The following is an 18,612-nucleotide window of genomic DNA, read 5'->3' as shown; positions in this document are numbered from 1 at the left end:
AAGGTGCATAAACGGCGCTCCAAACTGCTCCTTCAGGGAGGGGTTCCTACTAAGAAGCTTCATCTTCAGACTCTCCACCTTGAAATTTCTACTTCTGTATAATGTTTTTAGGATTCAAGCACAGGCAAAGTTCAAAATACGTGGTGGGTTTGGGAAAACTTACATTTTATCCGGGGCGTTGTTGTCTGAGCTGAAGTACAGTTCATTCTGCTCCTCTTCTTCATCAATCACAGACACTGGTGGAAATAGGGGAAATGAGAGAACAGGGGATTGGAAAAGAAGATACTTTCGCACCGTCTGCTGGAAAGGGCCAGATTATCATTTCTATAACCTTCGTATCAGATAACTCATTTTCCACTTCTCTTCCATCAATGTATTTTGCTGTGTTTTGTTGTTGTTGCTATTGGATTTAAATTATGTTTGTACACTGCATAGATATATTTTTATTCGCATCTTACTATAGAAACAAATAAAGCAAAATTAAAAATATTAAGTCCCCCTTTCCCTGGTCCTTATTGTTAGAGGAAGACATTCATCATGACATTCAGTGTGTGGGGTGTGTGTGTGATTAAACATTCCCTTTCCTGTTGCTGCAATCCTACCCAGTGTCCAGTTTAAGGAGGATTCTTAAATCGTTGACTTAATGGCAGGAGCTGCTGTGAATACCTGAGGGACAGATAAGAGGAACTCTGCGGAGTATTAAAGATATGAGGAACTGCACAGCTATGATTGAATAGGGGGCCCCTCATGCTGGTCAATTATTTACAGGCAACTTACCCCTCTATGGGGGCTGGTGGCACTGTGGTCTAAACCACTGAGCCTCTTGGGCCTGCCGATCAGAAGGTCGGCGGTTCAAATCCCCGCAAAGGGGTGAGCTCCCATTGCTTGGTCCCAGCTCCTGCCAACCTAGCAGTTTGAGAACATGCCAAAAAGTGCAAGTAGATAAATAGGTACTGCTCCGGTGGGAAGGTAAAGAGCGTTTTCGTGCGCTGCTCTGGTTTCGGTGTTCCTTTGCGCCATAAGGGGCTTAGTCATGCTGGCGACATGACCCAGAAAACTGTCTGCGGACAAATGCCAGCTCCCTTGGCCTGTAAAGCGAGATGAGTGCCACAACCCCAGAGCCATCTGCGACTGGACTTAACTGTCAGGGGTCCCTTTACCTTTACCCCTCTATACATCATGTCAGGGAACACACTTCAGTGCCCACTCACAGGCGGGGGACACACAAACATACACAAGCACTTTACCTATTTCTTCCTCTTCCTCTTCCTCTTTCTCCTCCTCTATGCTCTGGACTTCTGTCTGAACACAGACCAAAAAAATAAATTTCACCATTGAAAACATTTCAGGATGAAAGCAAGACTGCCATCAAACTGGATCACCCTTACTCACCACATCTGGGATATCAATGCTAGCTTCAAAGCTTTTGGCAGCCGCTTGCAGCATGACAGGAGAGTTCTGTGCCGGCTGTGGCATCACCTTCTCCAGGCCCTGAGATATCCAGGAGAGGACTCCTCGGCCAGGGCTGCAAAGGAGGAGGAGGAGGAGGGCTGGAGTGGACAAAGAAGCTTCCTTCCTTCCAGACCTTAACAGCAGAAGCAGAGCCAAGACATTTCCCCACCCAGAAGGCAGCTAGCTGCAAGGAATGGGGGCCCCCCATTATCACCCCAAACATATAAACAAACCCACCCAGTCATTTAAGGGTGCTACTCAGATGAGCACACCCTGAATCGCAGAAAGCAGGGCCTTTGATACAGCTGCCACATGGGAAGGAGGGAAGGTGTTGAAAAGGCTGAGAAAGGAATTAGGCTCCCCATCCCATCATTCCTAGATCTGGCTTCTCACCCATGCTAGAGTTCCCAACATATGTGAATATAGCCAGATCCACAAACTCAGCATGTGGATCTTAACTGCTGTCTCCTGGAACTATGGTTCTGTAACCAATACTAGGGGCATTTTGGCCTGTAATGCAGATATGAAACTTGCCTCTGGTTTGTCTTCTGCCTTAACAGTCCTCCTCACCTTACCCAAAGTGGTGACTTGAGGGTCTAAAATCAACGCATCTCTACAAGGGGGCAGTTCTGGAGACCCCTGAAGGCCTCACTTTGTACTGTTTGCCACCATCCTCTGAGTAAACCACCTCAAAAAGTAGCCTTTCAGTGTATGCTAGAAAGCTTCAGACAGATGACTCCTTCCCCTACTATTACTTTTAGCTGCAATTCAGCATAAGAAACCCAGGTGGAAATGGTACATGTGTAAAATAAGGGGGAGAGAAACAAAGAATGGCAGGTACCTGTCTGTTGTTGAGACAGAATCACGAGCATGTTCTTTGAACCCTAAATGGAGGAAAAGCCAAGCTTTAAGCTAAAATTATCCTTGGGTGCTACTTGCATTTCCAGGAGCATATAAGATTTCTCTGGATCACATTTACAGCCACAGAAGCCTTTTTGGTGATGCCCCCATGACACCTCCTTAAGGGACAGGGTTGCATTTTTGCAACTTTTCAAAAGAGATCTTGAAGTTTGGAAATGTGCACAGAGGTTCCACAGCACCTCTCTCCTCTACTGCCATCCTTGCACACTGCCCATACTTTTAATGTTCAAGGATGCGCCTGAAAATGTTGGCGACACAACAGGTAGTTACGATGGCCAACAGTGCAGAATTGTGAAGGGGTGTATGGTCAAGGAGAAGGTAACAACCCAAAAAATAGTGTGCGTGCCCCAGACTCATTCTAACTCCCTCCCACTTTGCAAGCCTTCTGGAGGCAGAGTCAAGTCACCAAGGTAGATTCTAAGCGAACAAGGCAATGCAGTTACAGCTTCATTTGCAGAGATGTCATCCAAAAGCAGTAGCTGCCTGAACCCACCTGTGGGTCACCTGTCAGTAATTTGCAGGAGGGATTCAAACGCATACCACAAACATAGATTTGTGCCATCCTAGTGGATTAGAGCTCTCCATCACCCTCCCACGACAAATCTACTAACAAAACAGGACTTCTTGCAGTTCGGGAAGTGCCAGGGACATTTATTGAAGTATGCGGTCAGCAAATTATTAATGGGAAAATACGTAAACACCCCACAAGTGAACCAGGCTGAATGCTCCTTGTCATATAACTGCCCTGGAAGCAAATCAGAATGAATACCCAGTAAGGGCAGGACATCTGCATGAGCTTTGCACTAGCAAATCAAAATGAATGCTGAATAAAGAGGCTGCCTGAAGGAGCATTGAGAATTTGTAATCCAAACTCTGCCTTGTCTCCAGCAATTATACACATGTACTCTTCTTTCCCCTCCCCATCACCCCCAATTCTTACCTTCTGCAACACTCCTGGGACTCCTTTCTGTCAGCTTGAGGATTCACAAGAGAGAAGAAACCACAATCAGAGAACAACTCTCAGGCAGTGAAATAGCACCCAGAGGGCGGTAGAGAAGATCAGCCGGAAGCATCTTACTCAAGCCCAACCAGTTAGTTCTCTTCTGCCTACTTGATGAGCAAACCATCTAATCTTATCAGCCTTTGGACTAGGGCTCAAAGCCCTCCACACACCTTTCTGTAATTTATTTCACTGTGTTGCTGTGTAAATGATGGACTCAGGGATGAGAGAGGGAAGGGCTGTCCTAAGATTGGCCACTGTGAGCACAGCTTACTAGACTTGGTGGGCCATTGGTCTGATCCAGCAGGCTCTTAAGGGCTGGCATCATATTACACTGCAGCCAGGTGTATCACATTAGCTCAGCCATTCCCCTCCAGATGTTTCAAGCTACAACTCCCATCAGCCCCAGCCAGCAAAGCCATACTTCCACCAGCCCAAGCATCGTACAGCTGTGCTGTCTGGGGTTGGTGAGAGTTGCAGAGTCTGAAACCTCTGGAGTGTACCACGTTGGGGAAGGAAGGCTGCCTTGGACAATTGCATTTGCTGCAAAAGCTGCAGCTGCCTTAACAAAACTAAAAGTAGCCTGGAAGTAACATCAGCTCTTCAACCCTCTGCAGACCTGCCAACATTTTCTCAGTTGTAAACAGGGACATTCTTGTAACACCATCCTCCTAAGCATCTCTGCCAAACACACACACAGCCTCCAATCTACACTGCGTACTTTGGAAGACTCAACTCTGCCACCTGCTGCATTCGTGTACACAATTAGATTGGTTGAAAAGCCAAAGCACAGCAGGGTGAGTTAAGCTCATTTTATAAATGGTGCAGAAGGTGAGCATAGCACACTCCAGTTGTGTGCTCGTTTTAATTTTATCCTTTAAATAATTTTCATTTATTACAATAAATGTAATAATTTTGTATTACAAGCATATAGCATAACATCTCTAATCCTTCTCTTCCACACCTCTCATCAGGTACCAGGTTATACATTAATGTAACTGTTTCTTTATCAACCCACACAGATTATCCAAACCTTATGTGAGGGGACAGCACATAAATCGTCTCATCTGTCACAGATAGCAAACAATTTTTTTAAAAAGAGTGTAGTTCAGACCGTACTGTTCACACTAATCATATCTGCAACAATGCTCTGGAGAGCTTTTCTTTAAGACCATTATCATTTGTGTATTGAATAAATTGCCACGTGGTAAAAGATTTGTCCTGTGTGTTTTTTTCTATTCCTTTTATCACTTTTCAATTCTGAGTAATTTTCTCAGCAATGGCCAGTGGCCAAACACTTTTGTTCTGTAAATTGTTGTTGCTGTTCTTGTTTTCATAAAGCACATCAGATCCCACTTGAAACAACATCCCAAAGTGTGATCATCTCTGCTGCTGATCCATTCTCAGCTGTCCTGTAGTAATCCTCACCTCATTCTCACCACACCATTCCCACTGCTGACCCTTAAGATCAAGCCTGTGTTTGCCAGGGTGGAATGTGACATGTCAAAAGTCCATGGAATTAGTATGGTCCAAGACTGGCCCAAGACATTTTGGCACCTGAGGCGCATGCCAAAATTGCGCCTCCCGCCCATCCCCACCAGGGAGGAAATGAGTGAGGAAGGAAGATCTACATCAGGATCTGATGCCCCCGTGAATCCTGCCACCTGAGGCCATCTCCCCATCTTGCCTCATGAGTGGGCCAGCCTTGGTACAAAGCCCCCACCCCACCCTCAGCATGCGTTTGAGATGTCCACTCACCTGCCTTGCAGATACAGGCCCAGCTTCTACAGCTATTTGGTCAGCCTGTGTGTCTTTCCCCACTACTACAGCGATGGGGGAGCTGACAGGAGGTTGCGGTACGACTTTCTCAATCCAGCCCAGCATCCTGCCACCTGCAGAAGGCAGAATTTCATTACTGCTTCTTGCCAGGGAAAAAAAGCCCCAAAAGATACCACTGGGAGAGTCTGTGGGCATTTCTAATTCACATGTTTAAGCTGCACAATGAGAGTTGATGGGGAGATCTTGCTCCACAAACCCACTTCCCCCAGAAGATCAAACTTTTTGTGATAAGTGAAGGGGAAAGTGAAAATGCACTGGAAGTGTGAAATAACACTTGTTTTTATGTGTTGAATGGATCCCAGGGCTTCAACAAAAAGACACGCACATGGCTTTATGGCTCCTCTCCCCAAACAAGCTCACCTTACTTCATCAACAGTAACAATTCAATCAGTGCCAAAACAGGGAGCCAAACACAAGCCGGCAGTTATTAAGCATTTTGAGCATATAGCACCCTCAATAGGCAACAAAGCCTTACTGCAAATTCTCTCCTAGCTCTCTAATTCAATAGGAAGCTGCCTTATCTGCAGGAACATCTTGCCGATTGTCTAGAACTGGCTCGCTGTGGCTTTCTGGGTTTCCAAACATGTTACCTCACCTCCTACCTGGAGATGCTAGGGGACTAACTCAGGAAAATTTGACATACTAAGAAGGTCCTCTACCACAGTTCTTTACAGAACCACTTTGAACCGCTCAGTCTAGCCCACTGAAAACTGAAATTACCTGCAGAAAGGCTAAAGAGTCGTGGATGCCATCATGGTCCTGTTGCCTCTTATGCCGGGGGTGGTTCTTCCTCCGAGGGCAGGTAGGTAGAGCAGAAAGAGTTGCAGGCTTCCCTTGTCATCTATTGTCGCTGCTAGTTAGAACAAGGTCCTTGGCTATCCTGCTACAATGCAACCCTCTGAGAAGCTGGGAAAGGGATTAGCTGATAACACAGTAAACTAATTGGATTAGGGAGGCTGAGTTGTTCTAAAAACCAGTAGTAGATAGGTAGCCGTGTTGGTCTGCCATAGTCAAAATAAAAAAATTCCTTCCAGTAGCACCTTAAAGACCAACTAAGTTAGTTCTACCAAACTTAAAACCATGAAAAGACCCGGGCTGAACAAAGACATTGGATTCTTATCTCACTATACATAACTAAGCCATTTCTCACCTTCTCACCCCTTGCCTTTTCCTGTAAGACCTATTACAGTCGTTAAGAGTCGTCAAGAGGCTCTCTCAGCTATCTGCCTATCTCCCATTCCCACCACCCTTCTGAGTAACACCCCTCCCCACCTTCTCACTATATAGAAGGATCTGGCAACTTCTGTTTCAGTGTATCTGAAGAAGTGTGCATGCACACGAAAGCTCATACCAAGAACTAACTTAGTTGGTCTTTAAGGTGCTACTGGAAGGAATTTTTTTATTCTAAAAACCAGGAGAGAAAAGCAGCCCAACCCGAGGCACCACCCAAATGAGAGAACATCTGCCCTGGAGCAGAAAGAGCTTAGCTAGCAAGAGGCTGTGTACACATTACTGTTGACTCCTAACTCTAGCACACTCCCACCACTGGTGTTTGAAGTGAGCACACATGATATTGGCCACAGCCCATATCTATCCTGTTGCTTCTTGAGAAATCTCAGTTTGAAGTGTCTTCCCTCACACCTGCTTCCGTCCCATTTGAGAATGGAAGTTGTAGTTCAGATGACAGCTGTTGTTGCACATGCTCAGATGACAACTTCCGTGAACTAGAGCCCAGGGGGTGCTGCATTTGCAGGGAAACAACTCAGGTAATGAGCATCAGGCGAAGACATCTCTTTGGTGTGCACCGCAATGTACAAATGTGACTTGAAGCCCAGTGGGGGACTGGGAATGACTTCGCTGCAGTCCAAGATGCTAATGTTTATGTAGCCACATTCACACTTTTGCAGGCAAAGCTCCATATATGACTCGTTCGCGGCTTACTAACATTGGACAAAGAGTATACTGAACATTCACACATCACTGCCAAAAGCAGCTGTTGTGGGTTCTCAATCTTCAGGACCGATCTGCGGGAGCCAGAGGCCAGTCAAGTTAATTGTGTCATTGCAGATGCTGTCAATTAAAGGATGATCCCTTTCCCACTGACTCTGTGCTGCTAACAGGATTTTCTACTGCCCCTAATCTCTTTGAATAGGCCTGCTCCTTACCAGGCTTGCTCATATGTGGAAGAATCGTGTAGATGACGTTATTCCGTAGTAGCAAGTCTCTTCCTGGATCATCCAAATGTCCTTTCCCCAGCTAACACCTTGGTTGCTAGGAAACTATTGCTCTAGCACATGGGTAGGCAAACCAAAGCCTGGGGGCCAGATCTGGCCCAATCACCTTCTAGATCCGGCCCACATGTTTTTACATGAGTAGAATTTGTCCTTTTATTTAAAATGCATCACTGGGTTATTTGTGGGGCATAGGAATTCGTTCATTTCCCCCCCCCCCAAAAAAATATAGTCCAGCCCCCCACAAGGTCTGAGGGACAGTGGACTGGCCCCCTGCTGAAAAAGTTTGCTGATTGCTGTCTAGCATTCACCAACAAGTTGTGCTGGATTAGTAGAATTTCTCCCTCCTCCCCCTTCATCAGCTGTTCCAGAGTTATTCAGGGTTGCTGAGATCAGCCATATGAGTAACCAACACCGAGAACTGGGAAACACTGACCTGCGAGCGCTCCAATGGGAGAACAGCCTTTACCAAAGGTGTCATGGGCTTTGAAGACACTCACACTCAGGACGAAAGGGAGAACATGCTAAGAGGAAGGCACATTTGGCAAACCTTCACCATGATCAACTCCTACCCAGAAACCTATGTCCCCACTATGGAAGGACATGTGGATCCAGAATTGGCCTCCACAGTCACTTATGGACTCACTGTTAAGACCGTGGTCATGGAAGACAATCTTACCCAGCTATGAATGATCACCAAAGAAGAGGACAATTTTTTAGAACAAACAAAATGTTATTACATTGTGTTTTCCCTTAGCTGCGTTGGCCCTCAGAAAACTAAGGACTAAAATTGCACCTTAGCTCTGAATATCCCTTGTTTTGTTATGGCTTAGAGTTAAACATAAATCTATTTATGTGCTGTCACCGCTATTGTAAAGGGTATTTGTGCTTAATGGGTAGGCAAACTAAGGACCAGGGGCCAGATCCGGCCCAATCACCTTCTCAATCCAGCCGGCAGACGGTCCAGGAATCAGCATGTTTTTACATGAGTAGAATGTGCCCTTTTATTTAAAATGCATCTATGGGGTTTTTGTGGGGCATAGGAATTCGTTCATTCCTCCCCCAATAAATATAGTCTGGCCCCCCACAAGGTCTGAGGGACAGTGGACCGGCCCCCTGCTGAAACAGTTTGCTGACCCCTGACTAAACCCCGAAGTTAGACTTCGCCAATGTAGTGCCCTCCAAATGTGGTTGCACTACAACTTCCATCATGCTGTGCTGGCGGGCAGGCAATCACTCTGGGATTGGTAGAGATGGGAGAGGGTGAAAAGGAGGCACCAGAAGGCCAGAGCCCTCCTGTCTGGTGTGGTGGAGGCTGGTCCATTGGGACTAGCAGGGCACCTGCTAGTTTTATTATGCTTTTATACTTGTTGAAAGCTTCCCGGAGTGGCTGGGGCAACCCAGTCAGATGGGTGGGGTACTACTAGTACGACTACTACTACTACTACTACTACTACTACCAATAATAACAACTGTCTTCTGTCAGCCCTCAGCCAGTCCCCACTTGCCTGCCTTCTTACAACCACTCCAGGGGGTAGCCCTGACTGTCAGCTTCTTCTTCCCTAATCAGAGCTAATCAGGGAGGGGATTGGGGGCAATGTCAGAATTAGTTTGCTGCCTGTCATTCACTCTGGCTTTGCCCGTCATTGGCTCTGGTGCCCCCTGCTGTTCGTCTCCTTGCCTTCTGCCCCACCAGTCCTGTTGGATACCAACCACCACTGAGCTGGTGGAGGCTGGTGTGGCAGCGGGGGGGGGGGAGGGGGAGGAAGGATCTCCAAATAATGGCTGCAGTTGACAGGCTAGGAGTGTGGGTGTGCTCTGCTTTCTCTATTGCTGTTTGTGGGTAGAAAGTGGACACCAGGCAGCAATTTCTGACTGCCCAGCCTCCTACATAACAACACAAGAAGGGTGCACGAAATCAATTGGGGATTGAAACGTTGAACTGCTATAGCCCTTAAGGATGTAAGAAGAGCCTTCTGGATGAGGCCAATGGCCCATCTAGTCCAGTATCCTGTTCTCACAGTGGCCAGATGGATGGGAAACCTGCAAAGCAGGATTTGGGCACAAAAGCATTTTCCCTCACATAGTTTCCACCAAGTGGTATTCAGAAGCATTGCCTCTTCCAACCATGGAGGCTGAGCACAGCTGTCATGGGTGGCAATTGCCGAAAGCCCTCTCCTCCATGAATTTGTCTAATCCTCTTTTAATCCATCTACTTCAGTGGCCATCACTGCCTCCTTTGGGAGTGAGTTCCACACTTTAACTATGCACTGTGTCCTGAATCTTCCAACAGCCAGCTTTACCAGCCACCCACGAGTTCTACCCACTTTCTTCATGCCATGTATAACTTTATAAACTAAAAAGTCCCCAATGCTGCAGCCTTTCCTCATAGGGGAGTCACCCCATCCACCTGATCGTTTTGGTTGCCCTTTTCTGAACCTTTTTCAACTCTGCAACATCCTTTTTGCGGTAAGCTGACCAGAAGTGTACACAGTATTCCAAAAGTGGTCACATCATAGGTTTTTCTAATGGCATTATTACGTTGGCAGTTTTATTTTCAATTCTTTTCTTGATTCCTTTTCTCGTGGACCAGCACAGAGGGTGGGTGGGTCTTTTTGTCTAAAAACTTCTCCTTGGCCTTTTCCTGCACAGGCCGGCTAGTGGCCACAGCAGATACTACAACCTCAGGCACGACACTTCCTTCTTTTAGCCCTGGTGAATGGGGGAGCTCACCCGTTACCAGGTAACTCCAGTGACATCGCTCTAGTCACCTAGCAACCTTGCCCTCATCACCCAACTGTTCCTTGGGGTATTGGCTTCCCGTTGCCATGGAGAATTGGGGGTCAATACAAAGAATGTCTGAAGGGGCAAGTGAGCCCTCAGCCCTGCGACAGGAAACAAGTTGAGAGAAGAAAGCAGGTCTCCCCTTGGATGAGGTATTCCTTTCCCTTTTCTTGCGGACTTGCGGGTGTGAGGGTGCTTCAGCGGCCCCTCATGCAAAGAAGAGACAGGTTTGCATTATATTTGCATTTGCTAATTGACATGCATAGAAGCAAATTTAGAAATAAATGCTGTAAGTTGAATAAAAATGCATCTTTTGGTGTGGGGGAAGACAAGGAGCCCTCTGTGTCCACTCAGTTTGCGGTGGGGGTCCTAGCTGCTGGTGGAAAACGCACACACTTCTCCCTTCCAAGGGCTCTTGATCTTCAACCAGACTTGGGTCAGAGAGTCCTTCAGACAAAAGACTGTCCTCCATGAGCCATGGGCAGGACACCTTAGAGAGCACCTGAAGGAGACTGGCACTGCTACCAGGAGGAATCTTCATCTTCTAGAGCTCAGTGGCTTTCTCCCTAAACCACTCTGGTTGCCAGCTCACCCCCATCTTTAGGGAGAGCGAGGCAGGTGCCTCAGGGGGCAGACAGAGTGGCAGTGACATGGTCTGAAAGGCAGAGCTGTGTGTGCCACACTGCCTGCCCTCCAGCCCTGAGGCAGGCCCCGTGGGGGCTTTTTCGTCGCTGGAACTCTGTGAGAGGAGGCACTTGCTTAGCATTGCACAGGAGACTCTCTTTGAAGCAAGTCTATCGGCAATCAATAAGCCTGCTTAAATACCGGTAGGCCTGCCAGATTGGGGGTGGGGAAGGATGATAATTCAATAGAAAGGGCAGCACAATAGCAGTTGTGAGGCGGGGATGGAAGAGTGATGCAGAGCTGCAAATCCTGCAACTGTGACAGCCGCCTGGCAGGTCCTGAGTGAATGGAGTCGGAGGAAAGACATTTTCTATGCTGCTTTTGAAGGCTGCCTTGAATTTCTTCCACAGGAAGCAGGAAATGGGACCTGCAGAGCCCTGCTTGTTCTGACACATTTGATAAAAGACACATGTTGCTTGCGTGTGTCCCTGTGAGCTGGGAAGCTGTAGCCGCTATAGTCCTTGCAAACGTAGAGAGGAAGTTCACTCCTAAGGCAGCTCTTTTGTTTCCTGAGGAACTTCCTCCCCCAGCAACCTCCAGCATTTCTATACAGCCCTTTGCACCTCTGTTCCTTCTGCTGCTCTGAGACACAGCAAGCACAGGATCAGTTTGGATGTCAGCATTCCATGAACCATGGGAAGCTATAGGCTCACATTCACATGCTCCCCTCTCTTTGTGCATGTCAGAGGAGATGGAAAGCAAACACTTTTGATTTAGGCTCATCACAGGTCTCTGTTACATCCCAGCTTGGAAACGTAACTTAATTTAAACTAGCTTTCCCCAACATGGTGCCACCCAGCAGTTCTAGATGACAATTCCCAGAAGCCTAAGTGCCTTTAAACCCTACTGGCTGATAGAAGACATAGTCCATAGCTGCTAACCAGGTTTCAAGCTCTCTGCCAACACCTACGCTGTTAATTATTATTTTTTAAATCCATTGTACAATGACTGCCAAAATTGGTGGGGTCTTGCAGAGGCAGATTTAGGGGAACATGACCTGTTTGGTTACACTGGGCACGGAGCCTCGGGGGGCGCTGCAAGGGGCTCTGCAACTATTGCATAGAATGGAAAGCAAGATCTGAGACCTCAAGATTTGCTACTGGGTCTTAGGGGAACCAGAAAAATGTGCTTGATCAGATCCCTGGGCTGGAAGGTCAGTCACCCCTGATCTGCATGAATTCCAGTGGCCTGATCACAGCAGTTATGCATTCAAACCATTTCTAAGTCCTGGAAAATTCTTCTTCATAATTTTGCATGGAAGGGGAAGGGATTATGAACAAGTCAGAAGACTTTTGTCATCCTCCTAGTGTTCAGTGTCCTCTGGGAGCTTGATGGCTCACATCCCAGCCTGAGGACCTTTGCAAACCAGTCTTATGCATGACCTTTGCTCAGAAGAATGCCCAGGGCTGGCCCAAGACATTTTGGTGAATAAAAATATTGCCCCCCACATTTTCCACTGGTAAGAGGAGGCCACTCCTTCAAACAGTGAGCTCAAAGATAACTCCAGTTCAAGGAAGAGTTTCTGCTGGAGGGATGGAGGACAGCATGGGCAAGGTGGTAACTCCCCTTTCCCTTTCCTCTGGCTAATTTTGCAGCAATGGCCCAAATGCTGGATTTGACCCTCTGTCCTCAAGATGCTCCTCCTGTCTACGCCTCTCCGGCAGCCCTCATCCCGCTGGAGCCCAGAAAAGTCATGCTGTCTGGAGTGAAGCATCACATCTATCACCCCCGCTTGCCGACGCTAAGGCAGATGGATATGGACACCGCAGCCTTCAAGCTCACAGACGAGCATTGCAGGACAACCACCACTTGCTGCAAAGGTAACTGGGGCAGATGGCTCATTGGTATTGAGAGCCAAGCCAGGTTGGGGACTGAGCATTGAACTCCAGACCCGAGTTTGTTCTGCTTGTGGTGTTGTGTGAGTACAGGGCTGGCCCAGGATGTTTCACCACTTGCGGCAAAAAACTTCTGCTGCTGCCACCATCTGGAAGCAGCCTGCAGAAGCCCTGGCACGCTGAAGGTGGCAGAGGAGGAGAGGGAAGAGGCTGGAGAGAAGCAGGTGGTAGGAGGATGTAGCCGCACTGGAGGGAGGAGATGGAGGTGGTGGCAGGCGAGAAGCACAGGAGGCAGTGAGTGGCAGGCACCTCAGGTTCAGATCCACTTAGAAACCTCAGGGGCTGTTCTCTTTCCCCTTCAGTCCACCTATGCATCAAGGTGATGAGGACCAGAAACTTGCATACTGTATTATAAAACCAAAACCAGGATTCTGGTGTAGTGGCACGTTCTGCAATTCACTTGACATTTTTAGAGAGGCAGGGCCCTTGGCCAGCTGGGATGGGGCAGGTAATCTTGACATCTCTGACTCATCTTGTTTGTTTCCCCTCCCCCCAAGATGATTTTGAAAATGCAACGTTCACCTTGGCTGGAGTGCCCACCCAACGCCTCCCATCCCTGGTGAGTCACTTCCATCAAATGCTGCTGCTGCTGCTGTTGTTGCTGTCGCTGTCATCCTGTGGTCCATCCATCTCTGCAGAGTGTTGGGTGGCCAGGTGAGGGAGAGGACTCCTAAGGTTCTCATAGTTGGATCAAGGAGGGATTCCAGCAGATGCTGCTTGCATGGCATACTTCACCTGCTGTAATTCCCTCTTCCACACAACTATGAAAGGTGGACGAGCCCTCTACAGTTTTACATCCGACCACCTTAACTGGCCGCCCCTTCAGTGGCCTGTGCATTACGCCCATCCCCACCCCATTTGCTTTTTTGAGCAAAGCACAGTCCTTAACTTAAGATCATAAGAAGAGCCTTCAGCTGGATCACGGTGGCCAACCAGATGCCTATGGGAAACCAGTGAGCGGAACATGAGCATAGGAACACTCCTCTCCTGTGATTTCCAGCAACTTCAGAAGCATTGCTTCCTTCAGCTGTGGAGGCAGACATCATGGCTATTCTAGTAGCCATTGATAGCCCTTTCCCTCCATGAATTAGTCTTAATCCTCTTTTAAAGTCATCTAAGTCAGTGACCATTCCAGCCTCCTGTGGAAGTGAGTTCCATAGAGCCTGGATGAGCTGCTGCTTCTCTATAGGAAGCAACTTCTCTGCATCCAGGTGTGTGTTTGGGGGAAGGAGGATAGGAGGCTTAAAATAATAATAATAATAATAATAATAATAATAATAATAATTATTATTATTATTATTATTATTATTATTATTATTATTTTATTGTTTATACCCCACCCATCTGGCAGGGCTTCCCCAGCGACTCTGGGCGGCTCACAGTGTATATCAAAACATACTAAAACATCAAACATTAAAAACCTCCTGATACAGGGCTGCCTTCAGATGTCTTCTAAAAGTCATACTTACTCCTTGGAGACATCAGTGCATTCTGAACATGCATTTCAATGCAGAAAAAAGTGTGTGTTCATACATGCTTCCTAGAAACATGCAGCTGCACTTAACTATCTCTCCCAAAGCCTGAGGTGGTTGCATGGGGCAAGTGGCACAAATGCCCATCTACCTGGTGCCACTGCCCATTGCGTGCTTTGTGCCAGCCTTTCCCAACCTGGTGCCCTCTGGCTGTTTTGGACTGTCTGTAACTCCCACCAGCCCCTATGGGATTTGTAGGCCAAAACTGCTGGAGACCACCAGGCTGAGGGAAGCTGATCTGCACACATTTCCTCCTCAGAAATTGAGGAGGGCATCACCACATGTGATCCCTAAACTGAGAGCAGGAAACTCTTCTGTGCTCTGCTGTGTCCGACTGCAGGGGCGCCTTGTAGTAACTTTGTCGTTGCTCAGGGTATGACGGAGCTGGGCAAGTCGTTGACTGAAAAGTACCGAGCAGGGAAGATGGCGCCTCTCTTGCCCAGCACCAACCAGGAGGAATGGCCCAGCTACACCAGGGCTATGGACGACTGGTCTCGCTTTGTCTCCAGCGCAGGAGAGTTCAAGGTGCCCAACTTTAGCAAAAAAGGTAGGAGGTACAGCTGCCTTCAGCATCCTTCGGTCTTTCAGGAAGTTGCACCACAGCCATTTGCTGGCCTGATCAGCTCCTCAAAGTGAGAGCTTCCCCAGGGAGTGGCCTTTGGGAGGTGTCAAGTACATGGCAAGGTCTCGGATCAACCCCTAAAACTCCTCCAGGTGCTTCCCAGCCTGTGGTCTTGCCATGATCTTGCTTTGTCCACATGGTGATTTTGCCAGGTCATAGAACGGTCGTGAAAAAATGTTCCCAAGCCAGGAGTGATTAGAAAGAAGGTTCTGTGAACTAGAAGGCAGAAGAACTATGAGGGCCTTTGCACCAATCCCTGGTGTCTTTCAGTGGAAATGATTAGGATTAGCCATCTCCAACCTGGTGCCCTCTGGAAGTTTTGCACCACAACTCCCATCACCCCCGGGCAATGCTTGGCCACAGAGACATGCTACTAACAGTCCAAATGGTTTCCTATGAGTGGCGAAGTGTGAGGTTCCTTTCCTGAATGGGGAGCTTTGTCAAATGCAGGAATCCCAAAGCAACCCCCAGCATTGCATGGACTGACTCTGGCCTCCCTCCTGACCTTCCTTTACTTTCTCATTCTGAATCCACTCAGTGCAGAAGGGAGGAGTTGGGGCACTTGCTTTTTGCACAGCAAGCCTTGCCAAATCCCTGCCATTCCCAGCTTTCCCTCTGGGCCTGCACATAGGAACACACCGGAAGCAGTTGTGGCTACTTAGCTGCATCAGCCACAGCTGGCAAAGCAGACCAGGAGATTAAGCCCTCTGTGCTTCTTTCACAGTTCTTGGATTCAGCTGTTATGCCGTGAGGTACTTAAAACCTGACGTCACGCAGACCTGGCGGGTAAGAGACTGTTGTTCTCTAGTGTGCATGTTTGGGGTGAGGAGTGGGAGGTAGTGGTTGAAGCAGCTTTTATCTGGATGTCCTGGAGAGAATTTCTGAACCTGGGGTGGCGGAGTAAGGACCTCAGGACCAGGGACTGAATGTGGCCCCTTTGCCTCTCTCTGGCCCCTGGGATTCTCTGCAAGCTATGTCTCTCACTGCCCCTTTCTCAGGTCGTTTCCTGGCTGGAAAGCATCCTTGAATCTCTGAAAATGAATTTTGTTAGCTTGGAAGCAGAATGGAGAGATGGGGGCGGGGAGAAGTGCAGTGTGTGTGTAGAAAGAAACCTCAGTTTGTGTGGCTGGCAGAAAGCCCTGCTGGGCAAAGGTTAAGAGCAGGCATAGGCAAACTTGGCCTCCCAGATGTTTTGAGACTACAACTCCCATCATCCCTGAACCACTGGTCCTGTTAGCTAGTGATTATGGTAGTTGTAGTCCCAAAACAACAGGAGGGCCAAGTTTGCCTATGCCTGGTTAAGAGTCACAACTGTTGCCTCTGGCCCCTTGCTGCCTCTGGCCACTACTGGCATACAGGCCCCCAGAGGGTTGCTCCCTAGAGAATGTGGTCCTCAGGCTGGAAAAGATTCTTGGTTCTAACCTTTCTAAGAAGGGCACATTCGCATCCAGGGTGTCCAGTCCACAGGGTCTGTTGTGGGGGGAATGGATAACTGAGTAGGGAAGGGAATAAAATGAAATAGAGCATCCCCAGAGAGGATGTGGCTGGTACTCTGAACAGATGCAATATTTTGTGTTAGGTTCTGCACTCCACCCCCACATACCTTGGATTTAAGATTCAGTTCAAAACTTAAAGCATCATCTTTCTCCCCTGTTTCATGCTAGTATTGCCTCAACCAGAACCCAAGTTTGAGTAGATATGGACCAAAGCCCATGCCTTACAACACTGTGTAAGTATCATCACATGCACCTAAATCCCCTTAGGGTTAACAATTACCTTCCCCATAGCCCTTGAATAACTCGTCTTTTTGTTCTGTTGCAGCAATACCTACAGGAGCTTTGGATCAGCACACAGGTAACTGGTTCTGCTGGCCCCAAAGGAAGAAAAGGGGCCAAAAAAACCCTAAATCCTACCCAATTCAGTGTGAGAGAGGGAAAAGTCACATGCTATTGAATGAAGGCTAGCCAGCCATCAATGCTCATGAGCCAGATACAACCAATTCATTGTCAACTGGGCAGACTTTGATCTTGCTCTTTTTGGAGCAAGCCTTCAGGCTCACACATGGCTTTCATTAAGAAGAGCCTTGTTATCTGGGGGCCAAACTGGATGTGACTTGAACCACAATGGAACTCACAAGGCAGTGAAGGCCACCCACTTAGATGACTTTAAAGAAGGTTAGAGAATGCTATTGATGGCTACAAGCCATACTGCTGCTCTGCCTCCATGGTCAGAGACAGTACTGTAGTGCTTTAGAATACCAGTTGCTGGAAGGAGTGGGGAAGAGTGCTCTTGTTCTCAGGTCCTGCTTGCAGGATTCCCACAGCCATCTGGTTGGCCATTGTGAGACCAGGATGTTCAGCTAGATGGGCCATTGGCCTGATCCAGCAGGCTTTTCTTACAGGAAAAGGTTTTCAATGTGTATGAATAACACCCCTCAAAGAATGGTGCTTTTATGACACAGTAAATGAATGTATAGAAAAGGACAGTGGTTGCTGAGAGTACAACTTGCACTAGATTTTCATTCAGCAGGGAAGAGTCATTTTAGTACACTGGATGGACAGTGGAATCGGGAATTCAAAGATGGGAATTCAGAACGCAAAACCAACCACCACCAACTGTCCCCAACCTGATACCCTCCAAGTACAATCTAGGTCCCACAATCCCCAATCACTATGGCCACTATGGGAGTTGTAGCCCAAACACCTAGAGGTCACCAAGTTGGGCAAGGCTGGACAAGACTCTTTGTACACCACCCCCAAGTCAACTAATGGCCCAGGAAGCAGCACCAATGCTCCCAGCTCAAGAGATCTGACCTTGGGTGACTCTGATTTCAAAATAACTGATTGTGGATATATGAAATGGTCTCTTCTGTTGCTTTCTAGCCGCTCTCACTATCTCCAACCCTGGCGCTAGGAGACAGGCCACAGAAAAAGAAGCCACATGAATCTTCTCCTTCAGCTTTTGAACATCCACAAGGAATAAATGCTATTGGTTCAACAAGGAAGGTGCAGAGAAGGCGTTTCCTGGTCAAATAAAATACACTTCAAAGTGGGGGATGAGGAAACAGGAGGGGAGCAGCAAGGATAGCTAGTTCCCCCCACCCCAAAACTGCCTTGGCCTTCTTCCCAGCATGCTACAGCAAAGTGGTTCACAACGAAGAGACTGCTGGCCAGCATTCACTGAGCATGTCTTACCAGATGCAGGAGGTGCCATCTTTGGTTCTTTGCAGCCATCAAACCTTTTGCTCCAGAGCTTTTCAATATATTGCTGCAACAAAATGAATAGTGGGACTTAAAAGGGAAAGCACTGCCAGGGGCCAGAGAATGGGTGGTCCATTGAAGTCCCTGATTACAGAACTTTCGGGTTCAGAGAGAGCACTACTACCTGGTAGGGGATGCATTTTTTGAGGTAAAGGACAGGAAGGGGGAGCAGATGGGAACGTCTCTTTGTAGCTCCTATCCCCCAGTTTGCAGTCTCAGTGCTATATGGAGTGGTTCTGTTGTGATGTTAGAAGTGAGGGGAGGCGATTTCTGGCCTCTGTACAGCCCAACCCTGAAGGGCTCCATCACACAAAGTCAGTTAGTCTAACCTTCACCTGTGCCCAAAGGACAAATACAGGGAGCCAGTGCAAAGGGTGGTGCAGGCTGACTTG

The 18,612-nt window shown here is 47.9% G+C and overlaps 2 protein-coding genes across 3 annotated transcripts in view; one reads left to right on the top strand and one right to left on the bottom strand.

The window, feature by feature from the left end:
- The window catches only part of CNGB1 (cyclic nucleotide gated channel subunit beta 1), a gene marked incomplete at its 5' end in the record, with an annotated part of 67,616 nt that overhangs the window by 35,714 nt on the left and 13,290 nt on the right, over nucleotides 1-18,612 (bottom strand). The window contains 6 exons of the mRNA XM_083512607.1: nucleotides 164-236; nucleotides 1,248-1,302; nucleotides 1,393-1,525; nucleotides 2,294-2,336; nucleotides 3,314-3,347; nucleotides 5,132-5,265. Of these exons, the coding sequence (XP_083368733.1) occupies nucleotides 164-236; nucleotides 1,248-1,302; nucleotides 1,393-1,525; nucleotides 2,294-2,336; nucleotides 3,314-3,347; nucleotides 5,132-5,265 (472 nt within the window). The remainder of the gene's footprint in view (nucleotides 1-163; nucleotides 237-1,247; nucleotides 1,303-1,392; nucleotides 1,526-2,293; nucleotides 2,337-3,313; nucleotides 3,348-5,131; nucleotides 5,266-18,612) is intronic.
- Nucleotides 10,228-17,964, top strand: SPMIP8 (sperm microtubule inner protein 8). 2 transcript variants are annotated; one of them, XM_083513946.1, is made up of 8 exons: nucleotides 10,228-10,454; nucleotides 12,507-12,731; nucleotides 13,304-13,365; nucleotides 14,711-14,885; nucleotides 15,685-15,746; nucleotides 16,625-16,689; nucleotides 16,782-16,814; nucleotides 17,843-17,964. In XM_083513946.1, the coding sequence occupies exons 2-8, from the start codon at nucleotides 12,509-12,511 to the stop codon at nucleotides 17,871-17,873; spliced, it is 651 nt and encodes a 216-aa protein (XP_083370072.1). In that variant the 5' UTR covers nucleotides 10,228-10,454; nucleotides 12,507-12,508; the 3' UTR covers nucleotides 17,874-17,964. The 2 variants fall into 2 exon arrangements, with proteins under 2 accessions (XP_083370072.1, XP_083370071.1); XM_083513945.1 differs by having other exon boundaries at nucleotides 10,230-10,379.

The sequence above is a fragment of the Podarcis liolepis genome (genome assembly GCF_965112155.1).
Source record: "Podarcis liolepis genome assembly, chromosome: 7".
NCBI classification, from domain to species: Eukaryota; Metazoa; Chordata; class Lepidosauria; order Squamata; family Lacertidae; genus Podarcis; species Podarcis liolepis.
This window is presented reverse-complemented; position numbering and strand designations above follow the sequence as displayed.

What these genes read in the sequence shown, in the direction of transcription:
- SPMIP8 (XM_083513946.1), top strand. Translation starts at nt 12,509, where the DNA reads ATGGCCCAAATGCTGGATTTGACCCTCTGTCCTCAAGATGCTCCTCCT. An exon ending in ACGTCACGCAGACCTGGCGG is followed by an intron (nt 15,747 to 16,624) that starts GTAAGAGACTGT and finishes GTTTCATGCTAG; the next exon opens with TATTGCCTCAACCAGAACCC. An exon ending in CCCATGCCTTACAACACTGT is followed by an intron (nt 16,690 to 16,781) that starts GTAAGTATCATC and finishes GTTCTGTTGCAG; the next exon opens with CAATACCTACAGGAGCTTTG.